The following is a 21805-nucleotide window of genomic DNA, read 5'->3' on the forward strand; positions in this document are numbered from 1 at the left end:
AGACAAGTTGCATATAATGGGATCTCTCAGGGCACTTTCATCTATCCATATCTTCGACTGCAACCCCCATGAAGCTGCGCAGTTTACAAGCAGATTCATCACTTATCTCTTGAAGCTCTTATCCGAGGTTGTCGTCCCTCCTCTCCAACCCTTTTATCGGAATCTGACCCTGGGCTTTTAGCGTGGCAAGGGGCGTGAAAGTCAGCTTGACCTCTCGGGGTAACCTCCGACACAAAACACCGTGTGCAGCAACAAAGCGCTGAAAACAGAGGACCTCTGAGAAATGAGCAGTGACCATAAAATGGTAACCTCTATTTTCTAGCACAATAAAAGTGTTCTCGGGAGAACTGCTCGCATGTACGCGGGATCAAAGAGCACCGCTCACGGCGCAGTGCGCTTTTGCGCTGGGAACTCACTTGGCTTCTTAAAAAATAAAGTTTACTGTGATATGAACGCATGAATCTGAGGGTGCTCTTAAAGACAAAGGCGAAGCAGGAGATTGGCTTGCATGTGTTTGTTGTGGGGCTTCTGGGTAATCTGGTTTTGTCGGGATGGTTTTTGAGGCCTCGGGGTCATGCTCTCTGCATCTCTGAAGACAGACATCCTCCACATTCTTCCTGTGTGTGTGTTTGTGTGTGCACGCTGCCCTACACAGCCCACTCTCTTTGCTCTTTGACTCCAATGGCCATATAAGGCAGCCAGCACCATGGTAACCACAGGGCTTGAATAGCAGTGTCAAATCCCTGGGAGCGCACACACACACACACACGCGCGCACAGCCCCCTCCCCCTCTGCATACACTCCTGCTCCCCTCCTTCTCTCTCTCTCTCTCCGGCTTTGCTTGATCTCGCTTTCTCAAACACACACAGACACACACACACAGACACACAGACACATACAAATACGTTGGAGGAAAACAGACAACAGGAAAGAGGGTCGAGGAGAGAGAGAGAGACAGAAGGTGGGGGAAAAAAGCAAATGCTGAGAATTTCAGTCTGTGTGTCGAGCTCAGCCATTTCCTTGAATCATAATCTGATTTGTGGACTGTGAAGCTGGAGAGGGAGAGACAGAGGGGTGAGAGGAGCACCCATCTCTGCAACCCCCTCCTTCTGATCGCCTGAGCCATAGGGAAAAGCTTCTCACACACACACAGAGGCGAAAAGCAGCACACAGGGGCTAGGCCGCAAGTCATTAGTTCTTGGTGGACAAGCACTGACAAAAGGCTGGAGGGAGAAGGCTGCACAAGCGCCTGGAGAGCGACCGCAGGAACTATGGAGGGCTGAGAGCACACGGACACCCTCTTGTACGCTCTCTTGTTTTTCTGGGTTTTCTCTGTGGAAGCAGGAAGCACAGAGGCTTGTGTCACAACTGAAGCTACAACAAGCTACAACAAGCAAGGAAGAGAGATCACTTCCTTGTGCCGGGGATCTGCTGGTGTGTATTTTGGAAGTGAGTGCAGGCAGTCCACGTCGCCAGGTCTGCTGCCACCGCTGCTGCTTTTGCAGCTGCCCCCAACATCGCTCTGAGGACCGCCGTGACCACCTGAAAATGTTGCAGCTGCTGCGTGGACATTAACTTGGTTTTCTCAGTGTGGAATGTCACCATCACGGGTCACAATGCTACTGCTGCTGCTGAGAGGATTACAGCAGGGAGAGAAGAGTTGCCTGCCTTCTCAGGAAGATCTCTAGAGCGACGAGAGGATTTCTTTTTCAGCGAGGGGAGCCACAGACACCACATTACTGTTTGCTCTAAGGTAAGCTTGACATTTTCTCTCAAAGGACTCTACATACACAGAATAGCTGCTACTAGCAAGGGCAAATTCAGTGTTAGGGGTACTTTAAGAGGGGCGGTCAAATGCTCTCCAGGCATGTGCTGAGGCGAGCTATGCTGAGGTCCTTTTTCAGCCATTACTGTTGCTACAGAGACAGGGCTGTACGTGTGTGAGAGGACAAGAGCATGCAGAGCAGCGCGAGACAGGATTCTGCACCTCGTGCCGTTTGCTTGCAAATGATTTTGTGTTTTGCTCTAATTTTGGAGGGTGTGCGCTTAATGTGTGTTTCCTGTGTAAGGTTCCTCGGCTGAGACTATTTGCCTGGGCAGTGCTCGTTGTCCTTAACCATCTCAGGAACTGGTCTGAAGAAGAGGACGAAAACACCAGGCAGGGGCTACGAGCTGGATAAAGAGAGAGCGCGAGAGAGAAAAGAGCAGAGCAAGACACTGAAATCTACATGCATGCAAAACTAAAAGTTGCCACACTGAGACTGTTTCCAGGTCATAGTGGAGTGGGAGGAGACTGATCGCTCTTGTTTTTATTTCGTTCTCCTGCCAAACACACTTCTACTCAAAGGCTTAGAGCCCCCTCCTTTTTTTAACCCCCCTCTCATTGACATCTGCCATCAACCCCGAGGATTGTTTTTCTTTCTGTTCTTTGGTATAATAACCCAGAGACTTCATAAACAACTGAGAGAGGGAGAGGTGGGGGAAAACACACGCACACACAGTCTGGACTTTTTGATATTTATGTTACCTTGACAGCAACCAGAAATCTTGGCTGCCTGTCCCATTTTCCTCTGCGGTGGTTCGGTAACCAAGCGATGGCCATGGTGAGTGGGGGCTGGGGAGATCCCAATGGGGGCACTAACGGGCTGGGGGACAAGGGCTACCTGAGGGGGGAGGAGGAAGACGGCTCTCCCCAGGCGGGAGGCAGCGACATGGAAGCCGGAGAAGATGACAAGGCCTGCGTGGTGGACTGCGTGGTGTGCGGGGACAAATCCAGCGGGAAACACTACGGAGTGTTCACCTGCGAGGGCTGCAAGAGCTTCTTCAAGAGGAGCGTCAGGCGCAACCTCAGCTACACCTGCAGGTGAGGCATTGTGGGTAATTGATGGTTGATTTATTGATGGGCTGAGCTCGCACAGCGTTGAGAAACCCGCTTAATACAGGATACTGGAAGTTGAAAGAGGAAATGAGACTAGTTATCGTTAAAAATACTTCCATGTGTTTCTTTTTCTTTTTTAAAAATTTGTAGCCTAAATGAAATATTTAAAAATAGTTATTATTGACAAATATAAACTTCCTAAATGTGAGGACTCGCTGCATTTCTTTGTCTTGTTGTACTGGATGTACTACTTCAAGTGCCACAAAACAAACTGCTTTCATGTGGGAAGAACATTTTCTCTATTATCTGTTTTTTTCTGACTAAACGATTCCCCAAAAATAACAGAAACTCTACTAATCAAGTCAGCTGTTATTTGTAGCTAATATTTATTATATGTGTTCACTAGATCGCCATTACAATTTTGAAACTAGTGATTATTTTCATTTTTTTTTAAATCAATCTATGCTTTGCCATGCCAAGATATTCTCACTTCAGATTATTTCTGTTCACTTCTGATCAAAAAAGTATCTGAATCCATTAATTAATTACATTTATTTATTTATTTATTTGCTATTCATTTGACTTATTTAGCCCGTGATAACATTTCTAGCCAATTTTACTTGAATAATAATGAAAGCGTCTGTTGTGCACAGCAGACAGCTTCATACAGTTAAGCTATATGACTGAACCATGTAGCCATCAGCTCTCTGGGCGCCATCATGTTGTGCGCAGCCTCGTGGAAAATCTAGTTTCATTATGCAATATTAATGTTGAGTAGCTCTGTTAAAAGGAAGTGCTGGCATCAGGCTGTTGACACTAATCTGCAAACAGCTTTTATGCTCATCAGATTTTTTTGTTTTTTGTTTGTTCTTTTTGAGAGGAAGATAATGGCTGCACATCAGAGCAGAGCAGCTTTTCCACTCGCTGTATGGGGTTTGTTCTTACATTTGTCATCAGGTTTGGCCGCTTTTGATCACATGTCACACAAACTGACGCCCGCAGTAAAGCTGACCGTTATTAACTGTATTACAGGACAGTGTGGTCGATGTATTTTAATACATGTAAATGCAGTATGTAAGAGGTGTGATGTGAGGCAAATGTTTATTAACTTTACACATCTGTAATGCTGCTCTGCTGCATGTGCTGCAGAATTGTTTCTTTTCCGTCTCACATGCGATGACATGAGGCCAACTTCAGTTTTCCAGACAATCAAATATTTAATGACTTATTATTCATTAATTGGCTTTTTTTTGCCGGGTTTATTCTCAGATCAAATAGAGAGTGTCAGATCGACCAGCACCACAGGAACCAGTGCCAGTACTGTCGCCTGAAGAAGTGCTTCCGTGTTGGCATGCGCAAAGAAGGTAACTATCCTGTTCCCCAAATTATTTTACCATCCATTCACTTTCTCTGGCAAGAATAAGAAACACTTGGCAAATGCTGTGATTGTAATTGCACAATAGTGGAAATAGTTCAGCTGAATTAATAAAAGAGGCTACTTTCAGCTGCTCTTGTATTTAAGGGGGTGCCACAGTGGGTAGCTCTGCTTATTTGATTTATATGTTGGATACCCTTCCCTACGTAAACCCCAAAGAACCGGGGATCTTCCACTTGTTAGGCAAATGTGTAAACCACTACACTATAAAAAAGGGGGAATAAGTGACATTCAGCACTAAGCATCAGAGTCTTCTCGTTATTTCCGTCAGATACTTTTTTAAAAAAAGAATAAAAACCCATTAAAGTATAGTAGTAATTATCTGCTAGTGTGATCTTGCCTTTTCTGTGCTCTGTAGTGCAGAGAATGCCACACATGGTTCTCTAGGTCCTATCATGGCTTAGCAAGCCATGCGTGTCAGCTCAATGCCATGTACTAAGTGGCTTAATCTAGTGCCTGCGTAACAGTGAGTGAGAGGGATACAGGGCTAAGACACCTGCGTCCCAGAGGCTTAAACCTCTGGTTGAAGCTACAGAAACCCTCTGACTTGTTGGCTCAATCAAGAAGAATCCAATATGGGAACTTCACCCTAAGTGGAGGATCAGGCGAGGCCATCAGTAAATGTCACTCTGACAGATACACAACAACAAACAAATAAATAAATAGTTGTATACAAACACATTTGTTAGGCTTTTTAAAACTGACATCAACATTTAGGAGATTCTAAGCACAGACATCCTCCCTCAGTGTCCCTTCAGTTGGTTTATTCCTTGTAATCACAGATCACAAAGTACGCTAACTACACACATTATGAGTCCCTATAGAAAACGAGAGAGATTCCCATTGCTCCACTACCTTGACTGAGAGGTCAGAGGTCAGAGTCAGCTAGTGAGCCGCATTCCTACTGTATGTGTGAATTGGGCATATTGATCAAGGACGCTTGAAAAGGGCAGATGCTCATACCAGGAATTAATATCCCCAAATGGAGAGCTCTCTACTGGTTTCTGCCCTGCTTTGAGCTGAGTTTGATTGTGCATGCTTTCAGTGCTGGAGAATAGCTTCCTAAATGAGTCAGGCCTGGTAATCAGAAATGCACTGCTGGCTGAATTCAGTTTTAACTTTTCTTCTCTTTGGTCTTCTCAACCAAATCCCCTCCATCACCTCCCCTTGTCTTTTGCAATTTTCTATTCTGCCCTTTTCTTCTCCAAACCCTTTCCTTTCCTTTCCTCTCCTCCCCTTTGTCCCCCAACCAAAATACAGCAGTTCAACGCGGTCGCATCCCACCTCAGCCGAGCCTCAGCCCCTCCATCACACCCATAGGTGGCGCCAGTGGCCTTGGAGGCGGCGAGTTCTATAACAACAACAATGGAGGTAGTGGTGGTGGTCAGCCAGTGTCTGAACTTATTTCCCAGCTGCTGAGAGCCGAGCCTTACCCCAACAGTCGCTACGGACACCAGTACAACCAGCAGGCCGGTCCTGATAACGCTATGGGAATAGATAATATCTGTGAACTGGCTGCGCGGTTACTCTTCAGCACAGTGGAGTGGGCGAGGAACATCCCTTATTTCCCTGAGCTGCCTGTGTCCGACCAGGTTAGAGGATTATTTCTAATTAAAAGCCACATATACAGTTTTGACTTTGAAAGACTCTTCCCTCTTTATCAGATTATATTGCAGGAACTGTAAAAGATAAGCAGAATGAACTGAGTAGACATTAAAGTGTTGAGGGGGGGTGTCACTGATTGAGACACTACTAAATCCTCAGGTGGCCCTGCTGAGACTGAGCTGGAGCGAGCTGTTCATCCTCAGCGCGGCGCAGTCTGCCCTGCCGCTCCACATGGCGCCCCTGTTGGCTGCAGCTGGTTTCCACTCCTCGCCCATGTCTGCGGAGCGCGTGGTGTCCTTCATGGATCAGGTGAGGGTGTTCCAGGACCAGGTGGACAAGCTGACCAGGCTACAGGTGGACTCTGCTGAGTACAGCTGTCTCAAGGCCATCGCGCTGTTCTCGCCAGGTGATTAGTGATTCGAGTGGCTAGTAAGAGCAGAAAACGTCTTGCTTGTTGACTTCACCTGCTGTCATTTAGCACAGCTAGATCAAAAGAATGGTACAAATCCTCACAGTTATATGGTGCCTGGCAAACATCCAACAGCTTTATCTTGTAAAAAAGACCCTTCTTCTTCTTTCATGGAGAAAAAACACAAAGAACTGCTGGAAGACTAACAAGCCACTTAGTCCAAGGCATTCATCGCACAATTTACCTCCTATGGCACCATCTCCTGGCTTGTCATTGAAAATGCAGTAATGTTTTAAGTGCTTTGTAATTAGCAGCACCATTGATCATCATGAGCCCTGAGCTTTTCCTGACTTAAGTCTTACATAAGTGTCTGCCTTAAAGAAATAGTTTATAGCGACTGTCACCTCTAAAAGCGATCATTATTTAAAGTAAAACTTTTTTAAGTGAGGCTTATAAATCATGTTTTGGCCTGAGAGCATCCATAGATGAAGCACTCTGGTTTCACGTGTTTCCCTCTGGGAGGTTTTATTACATTATTTGCTGGGATTTCATCCTTCCTCTAGGCTCATCACGACTCTTTATGTAACCTGCCCACACTATTAAGTAACTGCCTCCTCCCTCCTCCCTCTTAGATGCCTGTGGTCTAACAGACCCAGTACACGTGGAGTCTCTGCAGGAGAAGGCTCAGGTGGCTCTGACAGAGTACGAGAGGATGCAGTACCCGAGTCAGCCTCAGCGCTTCGGCCGCCTCCTCCTGCGCCTGCCCGCCCTGCGTGCCGTTCCTGCCAGCCTCATCTCCCAGCTCTTTTTCATGCGCCTGATAGGAAAGACACCCATTGAGACGCTGATCCGGGACATGCAGCTCTCCGGAAACTCAATCAGCTGGCCGTATGTCCCAGGACAGTAGCTCCCTGACAGGCGAGGTCTCCGTCTGGTAATAGTGACGACAAGGACCCACAGGAAACCTCCTGACTCATCACTATCCATCTGTGTGGTTATCAAACTGCAGCGCCAGCTGGCCATCATATGCACTGTACTGTAACCGCTCAATTCCCCCTCATGAACGAGCCCTCAGACTCCACATGGGCCTCCAGAAGAAGAGAGTAGAAGAATAGCATAGCCAGTGCCAAGCTGGAGCTGTCTTGTTGCCAGTGCTGTCGTTCTGGTGCCAGGTCCCAGGCCGGAGACCAGCTCCTCACGCTGGGCTCCGATATGGCCACCACAGCCAGTCATGTCACCACCCACATGTCATAGTGACTAAAGACTCTGCAGTTTCATGTAGAGGGCAGCAGCACCCCACTACAAATACATTTAGAGAACAAAACTGTCCTGCCAACAAACATCGGAGGAGCAGTGTTTCCCACACCAGGCTCATTTTCCATGGCTCGCCATTTGTGATACAATGACCTTTTTAACCAAATAATTGACAACAGGATGATGAAGTATCACTATTATGGATCGATCTGTGCGCCTCACTGTTGAAGGGAAACTCTTACCTCAACAACGAGGAAGACACTAAGGAGCTCCTGAAAAGGAGCAGAAAGGAGATAAAACCAAGGAAAATTCACCAAAGTCTATCATATCATCCTACGAGATGGTCCTCACACCCAGAAAACGAGATGAACCGACTTGTGACTGCCTGACCATCGAGTAAACAGCGCATTTAAATTCATCCACAGGGCTCACTGGTGGTGTAGTTGAAGAAGATTTTTAAAAAAAAGGCATAGTAAGATGAGAGTGGACTAATACCTCACTAGACATCAGAATGCTTTAGTCTGATATTTCCTAAACACAAACCTCTGTAAATTTTGTTCACCAGAAACCGCCTTCTTTTTGACAACTGCCTTGTTTTTCAGTACAAATTTGGGACACCTGTGTAACACGAGTCTTAGATCCCCCAAATTGATTTTCAGTCGTCTACTGAATATGAGTTTTGACTCGCTGAATACGGTGCGTTCAGCGTTATTTTGATCAAACATCATTGTTATTATATATACATATATATAAATATATATTTGTTTTCTTTTTTCACATATGCACTGAGAAACGGCAGGCTGACGTCTAAATCCTACTTGAGTTTAGTTGTTTGAAACGATTCTAAAACAATAAGAATTAGCTTGACAAAAACAGCTCTAAGAGTAAATAATCGACACTACCAGTTAAATTCCAGTTTACGCTTCTGGAGATCACGATCTCCCAAAAACTGTATTGAAATATGTACATATATATATTGAGCCCGGCTTTTGTCTTTTCTGCATGTTCAACTGTTATTTTGGATCTCTGCTAAGTTTATACTGTTTTATTTTATGTAATTAAAGTTTCATTTAAACATTAAAGTATTTGCCTTCAATGGTAGCTCCTAAATGTTTCTTCTTTTTTTTCCTACCTGTATTTACATGAAAATACCTCTGTCATCTGTTGAGATGTCAAGAAAGAAGCTGAATGCCATTACAACTAATACGACGTAGAGCTGTTCATGCTCTCATCTCTTAGCATCTTGAGTGTGTCTCTGCTGTTTGTGAATGATGTTGTAATTGATGAGGATCTGGTGAAAAGACTGCGCTTGCAGGATATTCAATGCCAAAAGATTATACTGTCGGGTTAGAAGAAGATGGGATTCCCCGGTCCACCTGAATTTACCTCACATGGGTATTTCAAGAGGCGGGTTTACAAAATCAGGACTATTTTAGGTATTTTTAAGGAAATGATGAAAAATGCACTCCAAACTCAGCACGTTTCAGCAGTTAGCAATTTAAGAAACCAGAGAGGAAGGGTGCAACTCCTGCTTCTTGATTTGCCGCTGGGCCATTTTGGAAGTTCTTTGCATATTCTTCCCTCAGTCTACAATTCACACAACCACGCCGTAGAGGCAGGGGGAAAATATTGTTAATGTTTTCTTATCTTTGTGTTACTGAGTTCTTAAGATTTAAAATTTCATGTGTATGGCAATGCTATTAAAAGAATCAAACGATGACGATGTGTCTTTTGTTATGTTTTTTTTTAACTTCTTGAATAATGTGTTGTAATTTCATCTGTATGAAGAATGCCAAATAAACACTGCAACATGTACTGCAAGTTTGCTGTTGAAAGTAGTTTTGTATCACAAAAACAGGAGTTTCACTTGCTTCTTTATTTACATTATGCTCGTCTTCCAGCGTATTCTTACATAGTTTGTCATATATTTAAATTAAATTACAACTGAAATTGAAATCTCATGCTTAAATATGACAGACATCGTGACAGACGTATGACAGTGCCGTGTTCTTATGCAGTTTAAAACCACACACAGAGTTGCTGTATGCTTACAGCTTCATGAACATTGATGTCACAAACAGAAATGAGGTTCACTGGCTGTAGGACTAGTATTAGTGACACTAGCTGGGAAGTTCTGTGCAGCCAGTGAAGGAGAAGTCAGTAAATGCTGGATGAATTCTTGTCAGCACACCTTTCTGGACAGATGAATAATGTACACTAGCAGAAACCTTGGTCGTAGATTTTCACCAGACGTTTGATGTGGAAAAGTTTTTGCCGAAGTTCCTTACTCTGCTTCTTCTTTGCTTGATACTCAGGCGTCTAGAAAAAACAAAATTTAAACAAGTGTATATTTAACAAACTCAATATTGTCAGTTGTAGTAGTGTTACAGTGCAGGAATGAGATAGCTAGTTTATCTTATAATCTGGACTGTAAAAAAGCTAACTGCATTTGTCTAATATATGCAAACATGTCATAGCTCCCCTTAAAGAAATTAAAAAGTATATAGATGGCCACATTCTGCTTTCAGGTCCTGATCTCTGGGTTCCACCGTCCCCTATTGCTAGTTCCTGATGTTCCTGCTTTTCATGTCACTGGTGCTGGAGTCCTGCAGCCACTGCATGCTCTCCAGGGCCTATAGAAGTTGACTAAAGTTGCCTTTCCTTAGCTTGGCTAGTTTTTATTTTTATTTTTTTGTAGGTTTCTTATGTGCCTAGCTGGTTTTTGCTTGTTAAACCCGGCTGATTTATTGTGACCACAGGGAGCTTGTAGGGGAGAGTTGCCATATTCTTCTGATATTCCCCTTTTTCTCTTGTTTATCTTTGGTTGCTAGGGAGTCGAGGAGTAGGTCTGCTTTTCTGTTGAGTAGCTTCATCAGTCAGTGAGTTTTATTTCAAGTTAGGGCCATTTTGGTTGCTGTGTTGGTTTTGTCTCTTCCTAAAATGAACTTCTGCTTCCTTTTATTCACAACCTGACAATAAATCTTTTCAAACCGACCCAAACAGCCTCCTCATGTTTCCCCATCTAGTATTATGTCATTCCCCTTACATCTAGGCCTATTTGGGGATGTAACACGGTCCACCCAAAGCCCCCAAATTGGGCTGTTAAATCAAAGAACGATGAAATGGCATGTGGGAAGATTTCAGACAAGCAAAGATGGTGACAGAAGTATAACTTACAGCGAAAAAGTCTCGCCAATTTTGTTTTTATTCAATTTCCCTGGTGACTCTAATCCTGCATTTTTTCTGTTTGCGTGACCACTGAAAAATTTTTAGAAAATACCCCTCAGCTCCCTTACTGCAAGACATCAGAAAATAGTCTAGTTTATGGGCTTAATCACCAGCTTCAAGCCCTACTGATTATAAAACAAAGGTCATTTTAAAGAAATGGTCCTCAGCAGAGTTAGAAAGAAGGAGCAACAAGGGGATCCGTGTAACTTATGATAAACAAGTCGACTAGCATGCAGTGTCCCACTTTTTCACCAGCTGCGTTGATTTCAAAATGCTAAGATGACGCTGGAAAAAATGTTCGGTTTGACGCTTCACAACTGATCTTTAATTTAACCAATGAGTGATGACGCAGCAGGCATATCCATCTTTTATATTCAATCTATGATTTTAGGTTAGTGTATGTTTAATTTACTCAGTTTCTCTCAGCTAGAAAGTGAAGAAACTGCAAACTTTACATTATGACATCACAGATCTTCTTATACTCACACTTTTAAGGCATTTCAGTCGGTTATACTCATCTGCCACACCCTAAAAAAAGAAAAAAGAAAGGTTTTGCTGACTTTATGCTGGGAAATGTCAAATACTTAAATACAAAAGCCACAACCATGACTGGCTGATATATTCTCCTGGCCCTCCACCTTCAGCTTTTCCACTCTGTGCACCTTATTCCTGTTTTTCTCTACCTGGTACTTCATGGAGTCTTCTTCCAGTGCGTCCAACTCTCGGCTCAGCTTGTGCATCTTGTCGCTGATGTCATCCAGCTCGCTGCAGAGGATCTTATAGCGCGACAGATCGGAGTCAAAATCCTTCTTGTATCTTCTGCGCTGCTCATCTGAAGTTATCTCTGGGTACAGCCTGGAACAGCGTTAATACCAAGACATGAAATCATTGTTACATTAAAACTGTTATTGGGGCAATGGCAGTATGTCTGTGAAGGTTCTCAGTCATCCAGGTCATCGTAGTCAAAGGAGCTTGCAAAGAAAAGCGTCTGGACTTCTTTAAGTTACTTGAAGACGTTTCACCTCTCATCCGAGAAGCTTCTTCAGTTCTAAGGTCAAATGGTGGAGAGTCCCAGATATAAACCTAGTGGGAGTATCCCCCCACAGAGGGACAAAAGGACCCCCTGATGATCCTCTAATCGCCTGAGCCAAGGTGTGAAACTGGGTGTGGGTCCCAATCAGCCAGAGTTTCAGGTGTGTTCATTGTGAAACCTGGCCCCACCTTATCATGCGAATTCCTGAGGTCAGATGGCCCAGGATGTGAGTGGGCGTTAAGGCGTCTGGGAAGGGATCTCAAAACTGGATTATAGATGGCAGAGAGTTGGTGTCGTAAACCCCCGCCTCTGTTCAAAGATGGTCGCTCACAGTGGACATAGATGGCTTCTTTCACTCCTCTTTCAAACCATCTGTCCTCTCTGTCCAAAATGTGAACATTGGCAATGGCAGATACAAAGGGGAGCTTTTCATTAGTATCTCCACCAGTATTAAATTAGCTGAACTCCCTTAGAGGCAACTGTGATCCTGACCACTTCTTTCTGATATTGCTGTATTTTACTCTAAAATAGTATAAATACTGTGTCATTTCTTTATTAAAGATGTGACTGATTAGATAATTGTTCCTCCTCAGGGTATGATCTTTACTTAATTGTGGGTATAACCAAAGGGGATTTTTAAAAACTGATACCAGTGCTAATTTTTCTTGCTTAGTCAACATCTGCAGTGATATTCAGCATTTTTTTTATTTAATTCAATTCTTTCATAAAAAAAAATTAAGAGACTGTTAAGAGGAAGGAAATGCATCTAAACCAGCACGTAGACTCTTCATTTAGATGTAATGCATATTTTTAACATTATATGAGTAAAAACACATTTTCCTTGTTAAATAAAGAGACGTGTAGTTTTTATGATTTCAGGTTCAAGACTATGTTTTGTATTTATTGTTTAAACTACTCTGAACACCACTGAAGCTTCTTTTGCTTTGAGTAAATACTTTCTCACACGCTGAACTTTGAGGTTGCAGCATTACGTGGCAGCAACCTCAGGACATACCTGTGGAGGTAATCTGTGTGGTCCCGGTCCAGCCCGTTGCCGGTGTCTCCCGTGGTGTAACCAGTTTCATACTGCGACTCGATCATCACCTGAGCAGCAGGCATTGGCTCTCTGTCCTTTTTCCGTCCCTTCTTCACGTAATAAGGTGGAGGCCTGATGCTGTCACTCTCATCTGAAGAGCTGCTGGGACAAACTATGGCCCTGCAGTTTTGGTACAAAGGCTCAGCACCATGCGTCTTGCTCTTGTTTGCAGAGAAACTGTGGAAAATCAAGACTTAACTGAAGATCAGGAACAGGGAAACATAACTTATGTGTTTGACACTGTGATGAAAATGTGTCTCTTTTTGCTTTTTGTACTTCACACTTGTTTGGATTTGAAGCTAAACATGTGTGTGTGTTTTTGTAATGTGACCTATTACTTGAACACGGGCCACACTGGAGAATCTGTGCGTCACAGACTCATTTGCTGCAAACATCACCCACCTGTTGGTTTTGTAATTTCCCTCACTGTGGATGCTGACTGCTCCATTGCCGTAGGAGACCGCGCTGTTCTCCGCCCTCAGGTCTGGCGCCGCTCTCTCTGACACAACAACAGTCGGTGCCTGCTGGGTGCTGCGCACTTCTCCAACATGATTCACCTAAGACAACATCCAGACACTCAAATCATAATCTCCTTATTTACTTTCAGGACCTCTGGTTTGAATGACCTGAAGTCTTTATCTTGGTATTTTCTGAGATAACGCCATATTTAACACGATGATATAAATAATATAATCTTCCAGAGTTGTGAGATGTATTTTTTTAAGCCGGAAAGAAATCCTTTGACTGACTCTGTCGCTTAAGTGGAGAAGTGCAGAACTGGAGGGTTCTCCAAACTGCTCAGAAACACTTGGCTGAAAGTCGGCATGTCCCTGCCAGACGCGTTCACATGTAGCCAGACTGATACAAGGGCAGACACAAACGCTAGCCTTGGCCTCAGCATGACTGTGTGACAGCTCTCATATCCATTCAGCCATTAAAGAGAGAGAGAAGCACTCCTCCAGGTTTTCAGGATGAGCTCCCCCTCACCTACAATAATCTCTTCATTTCTTTCAGCAGCTAACAGAGGCGATTCATTCGAAGGACACATGCGCACAATACAATTTCCCGGTTCCATCTGAAGTGAGATGCATTCTACCAGAGCGTTAACAGTGTGAGAGTGTGTGAACATCAATATCATCAGCAGCGCCCTGAAAAGGCTGAGACTGCGGCGAAGAGTCGCATGTGTTTATCAGACAGATATTTTAACACCTACAGTGTAACAGATGCTGCAACCACTGTCAAAAGAAAACATCCTTACAGGATACGGAGAATATCAGACACTGGAACTGTATTACGCCTCATTTGATCCACTGTCATATGCATCATTAATGAAGGCTTGTCTGACCTATTTCTGTAACAGGGTGCAGTCACACAGGATAAAGGTCTAGCGAGCTGATGTTTGAAAAATGCAGTCAGTGAAATAGATCTTATGAATGTCAGGGTTGCAAGTCAATCCCCCATGTGAGGGTGTGGGGGTGTGTGGGTGGGGAGCACCTAGAGGAAAGCTACAAGGAATTTGATCCACTGCGGCAGACAGGTGCACATTCAGCTGTTATTGTTAAATCCAGACATCAGGATTATTATTAGTAATGGTTCTGATTACTACCTAAATCTGCAGATATTTCTAATTAAATGATTGTGTTGTCTATAAAGGGCTGCCAACTATTAGAATTTAGAAATTTACCCAGGAAAGCTGTCTTTAATGATTGCTTTGACTCACTATTATGGTAATTTGTAAGCCATAGGGTCTGCGACATTATATAAACACTCATCACAATAAAATCTCTCTGTAACCTTGAGATATTTTTCCTTTGGAGGAGGTCTTGTCATCTGTTCGACTTTGGGGTAACTCCTGATGCTGATAAAAAAAACCCCATTAATTACGTTTTTTTTAATTCAACATAAGCAACGCACAGTTTTCAGATATCATAACGCATTTTCTTTTAATCTACTTTTCCTATATTCCCTCAATTATCTCCCTTTTCCAGTCATGTAGCACAAAACCGGGGGAAATTACGTCTTAGCCAGGAGTCTAATCTGCAGCAGTGTGTAGCAGCCCCTTCACAGACTGAATCATTTAGTGCCACCACACTCTGTAGGGATTCACACAGCAACACAGAGGCAACTCAACCCTTTTTATTCATTATATATGCCACATACATTATATATGCCTCCCTGCAAGGCAAGCATCTTCAGTGCGATACAAGAGTGCCCCAGAATAGGGCCTGCCTCTTGATGAAGCAACTTGGTACATGCTTTGCGCTGATAGGAAGAATGTAGGCCAAGACTTCACTGAACTTACTGAATACGTTGCTTCCCTTGCCCTAATGAGTCACGGTGGGCCTGATACGTTCATGTCACATGGCTACTTTAATAGATTAATCGCTGCTAAACATCGCATCAGGCTACTGCAAAATAAAAAGAGCACATAGCGTCAAAGCAGCAGGAATAGCTGGTAAATGCTGGACCGCTGATGCTCTCTGAGAAAAGCTCTCAAACCAATTTTTCTTGTCCTTTCATTCATACATGCGTCAATAAAACTACAAAAGAACTAATTCTTTAAATTCCTCAAACCCCACATCCTTGCTGAGGTCATAATCTGAGATGAAGCATACCTGCATCTCTGAGAAATGCAAAGAAGGCAGATTTAACAGTATGTGCAGTATGTTCCCATTAATAAACGTGCTTTGGAGGATGTTTATTAGTGACATGACAATGAGCCAAATTGCACCTCGACGTTCTGTGAGCTTTGTAGCGGACCAAGTGGCAAAGTGATGGAGTTGTGCATCAGATGGCATGGTCATTCCAACAGCCTGACCTAAATCCATCATGGTTGGGATGCAGAGGGAGGAAATCAGTCAAGAAATGCTTATTGCAGCTGGCAGCTCCTGCAAGACTGCTGGAAACAATTTTTATGATAACTTAAGGAAGTCGCTTGTCGGAATGAACAGCGCTCAAACCTGTTATCAAAGCAAAGGTTATTTGAGGAATGCTTTGTTCACATTTTTTGCTCCGCACATTCAGTAAAGGTCAGAAGTTTACATGCTCTCATCACGGGCTTGAATGTTATGGTAATTTGGGGCTTTTAGTTATTTTTTTTGAACTGTCCTTTTTGCATGGTGAAATAATTATACAGCATTCATCTTTAATGGCTTTAAAAAAAAAAACAAGAAGTGGGTGCACGAGTTTGAATTTATTTTGGATTTTCTCTAATTCCCATACAGGCTGATGGGCAACTTGCTGAGGGAAATTTAATCAAATGTTTGTGAGAGTGAGTGTCAATTAAAAGCCCCAAATTACCACGACTGTAAACTGTAATTGTGTTATTTACATTTTTTGATGTCTTCAGGACTGTTCTACTATACTGTCATGTATAAAAATAATGAAAAACCATGAAATGTGTACAAATTGGTACTAGAGATCAAGCACATGTTTTTTCTGTGGGTAAAATCTTGATTCAAACAGATGGAACAAAGCGGTGCTGCATGTTAGTCAAGAGCTTCTATTTCTGTCTGTCTCTTTTATCTGTCTCAGCTTTAAGTAGATTTTTTAGTTTCTAAGTCATAATTTATGTAATCTAAATTTAAACAAAAATAAATGTGACAGAAACAACATAGAAATAATGTTTGTAATCTGCATCATATTCACAGCAAAGCACATATCTTATCCCATTGATAAAATCTAAGAAGTCAACCTGCTGTTCAGGGTTATTTCTTTAGATGGATATTGTACTGGTTTCTGTGGGTTTTGGCTGATTATATGGAGAATAATATCAATTAAAAAATTACTGAACGAGGTGCCGACACCTTTGCTACGTGAGGTTCATTTATTGCCGTCTTTGTTGCTGTATGGTGTAATATATTATGTCATATGTTGTAAATCTGTGAGGTTTGGAACAAAACAACTTAATTTTATTTAGGGACAACTAGTTAAAAAAATGTGTTTACCATAAATTCTTCTGGTTCTAAATGAATCGGTCTGAGACTGTGTGCAAAGTGAAACTTAAAACCTGGCTCTTAACCATAAAGTGAGTTACTTTATGAGCTTCCTGATCAGTTTCATGTCACTAAAAGGTAAAACCTGGACCTTGTAATGCTGTCTGACTGTCATTGTTAAATGGTTTCTATGTGCCTGTTATCACTAGTCTGGTTAATCATCAGTCAGAGTGAAACCTGGGAGTGTCAAGGATAAACACCAGTATTCTTTGAATCAACATCGACAGGTATTGTGACTTTGTGACACTCATTTTTCACTGTCAATGCATGAAAACCTCAGCAGTTTGTTTATATAAATGCTGGGAATTCATTGGTGCTGGTATCTGAAAAAAAGCAATTGTGACTGTTTAGGAAGTGATGTCACTGTAAAAAATAAGTCAACATCTTTTTGTTAATTTGCTTTTTTTTTATCCTCAGCTGATAAACATCAGTTCTCCATTTATATGCTGTTTCAAAAATAATAATGAGACTTTACTCACCCAGTCCTGTATATCCTGCCCCTCCGATGGCCTGGCGACGGCCTCATCCCAATGGATGTTAGCTTTTCCATGGCGCCAAATCTTGCTGCGGGTTTTGTAGGCGAAGTAAGCAGAAAACGATAAAGCCACCACCACCAGAAGACCCAACACAAACGCCACTGCCTGAGGAAAGAGTGAACTTTGGATGGATGGATGGATGGATGGATGGATGGATGGATGGATGGATAGATAGATAGATAGATAGATAGATAGATAGATAGATAGATAGATAGATAGATAGATAGATAGATAGATAGATAGATAGATACTTCCTGCTAACCTCCTCGGGGTCCATGTAGCAGTAGTGCTGCAGGTATTGATTGAACAGAGGAAACCCCCCAGGAAAACCGGCCCCCACGCTGCCACTGAGGCTAGGGCTGCCCTGGATGTTCTGACACATCATGAGCATGGGGTTGTACAGCATGCTCTGCGAGCTCTGAGACATCGGGTTCACACCAATAACAAAGATGATGTCAATGATGCCCTAGACGACAAACCGAAAGCAAATTTAATCATAATAAATAAGTGATTTGCCAATGCCACAGATTAAAAACACAGAAGTCTCATGTAGTTTCTACTTACACTAAAAAGTTGGCTCAAACATTTAATTTAGCATCATTTCTGAACACAAAAGGCTGCAATTCAGTTTCAGGTCAAAACTGACTGATCAGAAGAGGATCCCACTGATAAGCCCACAGAGAACACAGAACCACTGTACTGTGTACCCCCTCTGAGTGGGGTCCTTCTGCATGGAGTCAGCATGTTATCCTGTATCTGTGCAGGTTCTCTTTAGCTACTCTGGCTTCTTCCTACTATTCAAAGATATGCAGCGTGTTAGGTTAGTTGGTGATTTTAATCTAGCCGAAGGTGTACAAGTCAATTAAATGGTTGTCTGTTTCTCATATGCTGTCCCTGCAATAGACTGGTGACCTGTCCAGGGTGTATCCTGTTAGGACAACTGCTTTTGAAAAGCAGAAGAAGAATGAATGGATGGATGGATGAATGGATGGGTGATGAGTGCTGATCGAAGTGATTTGATGAAAATGAACAACTGAATATATTTGTGACTTGCTTTGTTTGTTGGGTGAGACAGACTCACCTGAAGGACAGCTAAGATGATATCACAGATGAACACAGTGAGGTAAAACCTGCATGTCCGTATGCTCCGTGACCGTGAGAAACTCGCCACCAAGAACCCCAGTGACACCAGGAAGTTGATGGCGTCCATGGATATCATCGCTGCCTTGGCAGACTGAGGCGTCATGTAGGAGCCGCCATAGCCGTAGCTACCTCCATAATATCCTGACCCCAACCCTCCAACACTTCCAGTATCAACAACACCATATCCCCCATACCCAAATCTGTTCATGTCCCACACCAAAGTTGACGCTACTAAGGCGAAGATGAGGAAACACATGAGCACCGTGGCTCCTTGGAAGGTCTTGACAAAACCAGGAGGTGAGAACCAGCGGTAGAAGTGTTGAGGCTTCCCCTCCATGTAGTAAGACTCTGGTGGGACATCGTAGGTATAGGGGACATTCTGGCTCCGAGGGGATTGGACACTCCTTGGGGGATACAAGCTGTGGGAGGTAGTGCTGTAGGGTGGGCTGTACACAGGGGGGCTATCATAGTACCGAGGCTCATACATGGTTTAGTGGATAATGCTCCAATTTCACCTGGAAGAGGGGTGAAAATGAGAGAATTAATGCAAGGGTAAATGCCTTGAGCCTATATAGATATGAGCACTATAACATAATGCATTTAATAGCAGATTTTATTACGCTAGGTATTTTTAATTCAATTTTTTATAGTGTAGATACTTCAGTGGGATGTTTTGATGAGCAAAATGACTTTCAAAATCTAAAAGATGAATTCACTTCCAACGCATTTTCCCTGTCCCTTTAAGCCCTAATGAAGTGTAGCTACGTTTTAGTTATAAGCACCTTTTTCAGCTCACCAGCATGCAGCACTCTCACAGCCCGTCCCTGAACCTTTTCTAGTGTAGCTGACCCACACTTCATCACTCCAATGAGCTCAAACCCGGCACGCTTCAATTATTCAGACACACAGCAGATAAGAGGTGAGCCGGAGCAGCCATGCGTGGTGTTTTCAGCAGTGGAGAGCCACAGACATAGCCCCTGTTCTGCATGTTACCTGTGCGCACCTGCTGATTGTCAGCACCACTTAGGGAGGGGTGAAGATACAACTTAAACCCCCCAAATTTAACTTTTTCTGTTTGATTTAAACCCGTGAAATAACGAACTCATGTACTCCTCTGTTACTGCAACTGTGTGCTAATTGTGCATAACTGAACATCTCTACATTAAAAGAGGTTCATTCCACTTCAGCCCAGAAAAAAACACTTCTGTCCACTGTCATAACGTGTTTAAAATATGAGCATTTTACTTGGTCGTAAAATATTTTTTAACTCATTTGTTAATGCTCGGAGGTTTTCTTTTAATCAATCAGCATCATCAGCGTGGTTAAAAGGTCAATAATAATTAAAAAAAATTTCTCTTTAAATGTAAAAAACTTCAGAGAGGAATCAACAGGGACATATGAGTTACGCAACTTACCCAAGCACCGTGGAAAACTCATAAACTTTACACCGATCCAGGTTCAGCTGCTTAAACCGCGTCGTTCATGACTCCTGTCCACCACCACACCGTCCGCTTTATATCCCATCAACGATCGTTAACTTCGCCTTTATTTTACTGGATGAATAGTTTCTCCTAACAAAACAATGAAAGTTTCGAAAGCGTCACCCACACCCTCCGGAGCTGCCGAGCGTCTCAGCGGGGGCACCGTTCACCCGCTAACGACCTGCTTCACCCACGTGCTCGTGACAGTTTATACCCAGGCTCCTGCTACATTCAAATTAAAGTTTACAACCTCCAACCTAAGTATAACCTACTGATATTCAGCCCAGTCCACGCATTAGACCGAAACCTTTTTGACAAATCTTTTAATAAATTCTAATATAATTGTAAAAAGTACAATTCATGTGATCTATGATTCATACTTTATACAATGCAGAGTGATACTTAACTACAAAATCATAACAATAAGTGCATAACTGCTTTTGCCAGACATGCTGGTCTAAGTATTTCAGACACTGCTGATCTACTGGGATTTTCTCACAGCGATCATCTCTAGGGTTCACTCTAGAGAGTGGTCTGAAAAGGAGAAAATATCCAGTGAGCCGCAGTTCTCTGGGTGAAATACCTTATTGATGTCATAGGTCAGAGGACAATGACCAGAGTGTTTGGAGCTGACAGGAAAGCAACAGTAATTTAAATAACCACTCATTAGAAGCAAGGTATGCAAAAGAGTATATTTGAATGCACAACATATCAAAACCTTGAAGGTGATTGGTTACAGCAGCAGAAGACCACACCGGGTGCCACTGCTGTCAGCTAAAAACAGGAAACTGACGCTACAATTCACACAAGCTCACCAAAACTGGACAAAAGAAGACTGGAAAAACACTGCCTGGGTTGATGAGTCTTGATTTACTACCTTACTGCCTACCTGAGTATTGTTGCTGACCATCTCCATCTGTTTATGACCACAGTGTACCCATCTTCTGATGGCTGCTTCCAGCAGCATAACACAAAACTCAAATCATCTCAAACCGATTTCTTGAACATGGCATTAAGTTGGTTATACTCAAATGGCCTCTACAGTCACCAGATCTCAATCCAGCAGAGCAGCTTTGGGATGTGGAGAGTAACATCACAGATGTGCAACTTCCAAATCTGCAGCAAATATGTGATGGTATCATGTCAATATGGACCAAAATGTCAGAGGAATGTTTCAAGCACCTTGTTGACTCTATGCTAATTAACTATTAAGGCAGGCCTTAAGTCCAAAGTAGTTGAGTCTGGTACAACTAATAACTTGTGTAACTAATAACATGGCCAGTGACTATAAATCTGTTCTAATGGGAGTATATGACAAGAGAAAGGATCAACAGGTGGTTTTGTTTGTTGTTTGGTTTGTTGTTCTTGTTGTTGTTGTTTTAATAGAAATACCACAGCCGCTGATTTCATAGATAATATCTCTACATTGTGTATTCTATGAGTGCCTGTGGCAGAGTCTACTGAGAACAAGAATAATATTTCTGAGCCGAGTTACTTTACAATACATTTTGGAGAAATTATGCTGCATTCTCCTATTTAACATTTTAAATCAGAGAAACTATGAAATCTAAAAAATATATTAAAATCATTAGATTAAAAATTATTGCTAGTTTCCAAGTTCTGTTAATTTGGCAGCTGCAGTTTTTTAACTGAGAACTGAAAACTTGCTTTCGCTGTGATGCCCAAAGAAGAAAAGTGAAAAGTAAAGAAAT

General features: G+C 42.7%; 2 protein-coding genes across 3 annotated transcripts; one reads left to right on the forward strand and one right to left on the reverse strand.

Annotated features, from left to right (window-relative positions):
* Positions 1 to 9: 9 nt before the first annotated feature.
* nr2f6a (nuclear receptor subfamily 2, group F, member 6a) lies at positions 10 to 9402 on the forward strand. 2 transcript variants are annotated; one of them, XM_084913105.1, is made up of 6 exons: positions 10 to 1753; positions 2070 to 2863; positions 4148 to 4242; positions 5577 to 5905; positions 6078 to 6324; positions 6960 to 9402. In XM_084913105.1, exons 2-6 carry the CDS (start codon positions 2595 to 2597, stop codon positions 7232 to 7234), a joined length of 1215 nt encoding a protein of 404 aa, XP_084769231.1. In that variant the 5' UTR covers positions 10 to 1753; positions 2070 to 2594; the 3' UTR covers positions 7235 to 9402. The 2 variants fall into 2 exon arrangements, with proteins under 2 accessions (XP_084769231.1, XP_084769230.1); XM_084913104.1 differs by having other exon boundaries at positions 12 to 1753; positions 5574 to 5905.
* A 36-nt stretch (positions 9403 to 9438) lies between these two features.
* Positions 9439 to 21787, reverse strand: ocln1 (occludin1). Its single transcript, XM_084913106.1, has 9 exons — positions 20028 to 21787; positions 18551 to 19127; positions 17732 to 17935; positions 17413 to 17574; positions 13341 to 13495; positions 12858 to 13115; positions 11493 to 11664; positions 11296 to 11337; positions 9439 to 9900 (listed from the first exon to the last, which is right to left on the reverse strand). The coding sequence occupies exons 2-9, from the start codon at positions 19097 to 19099 to the stop codon at positions 9799 to 9801; spliced, it is 1644 nt and encodes a 547-aa protein (XP_084769232.1). The 5' UTR covers positions 19100 to 19127; positions 20028 to 21787; the 3' UTR covers positions 9439 to 9798.
* Between the last annotated feature and the right edge of the window lie 18 nt (positions 21788 to 21805).

This window comes from Perissodus microlepis, chromosome 18 (genome assembly GCF_051167445.1).
Source record: "Perissodus microlepis isolate ML-2025 ecotype Zambia chromosome 18, ASM5116744v1, whole genome shotgun sequence".
Taxonomy (NCBI): domain Eukaryota; kingdom Metazoa; phylum Chordata; class Actinopteri; order Cichliformes; family Cichlidae; genus Perissodus; species Perissodus microlepis.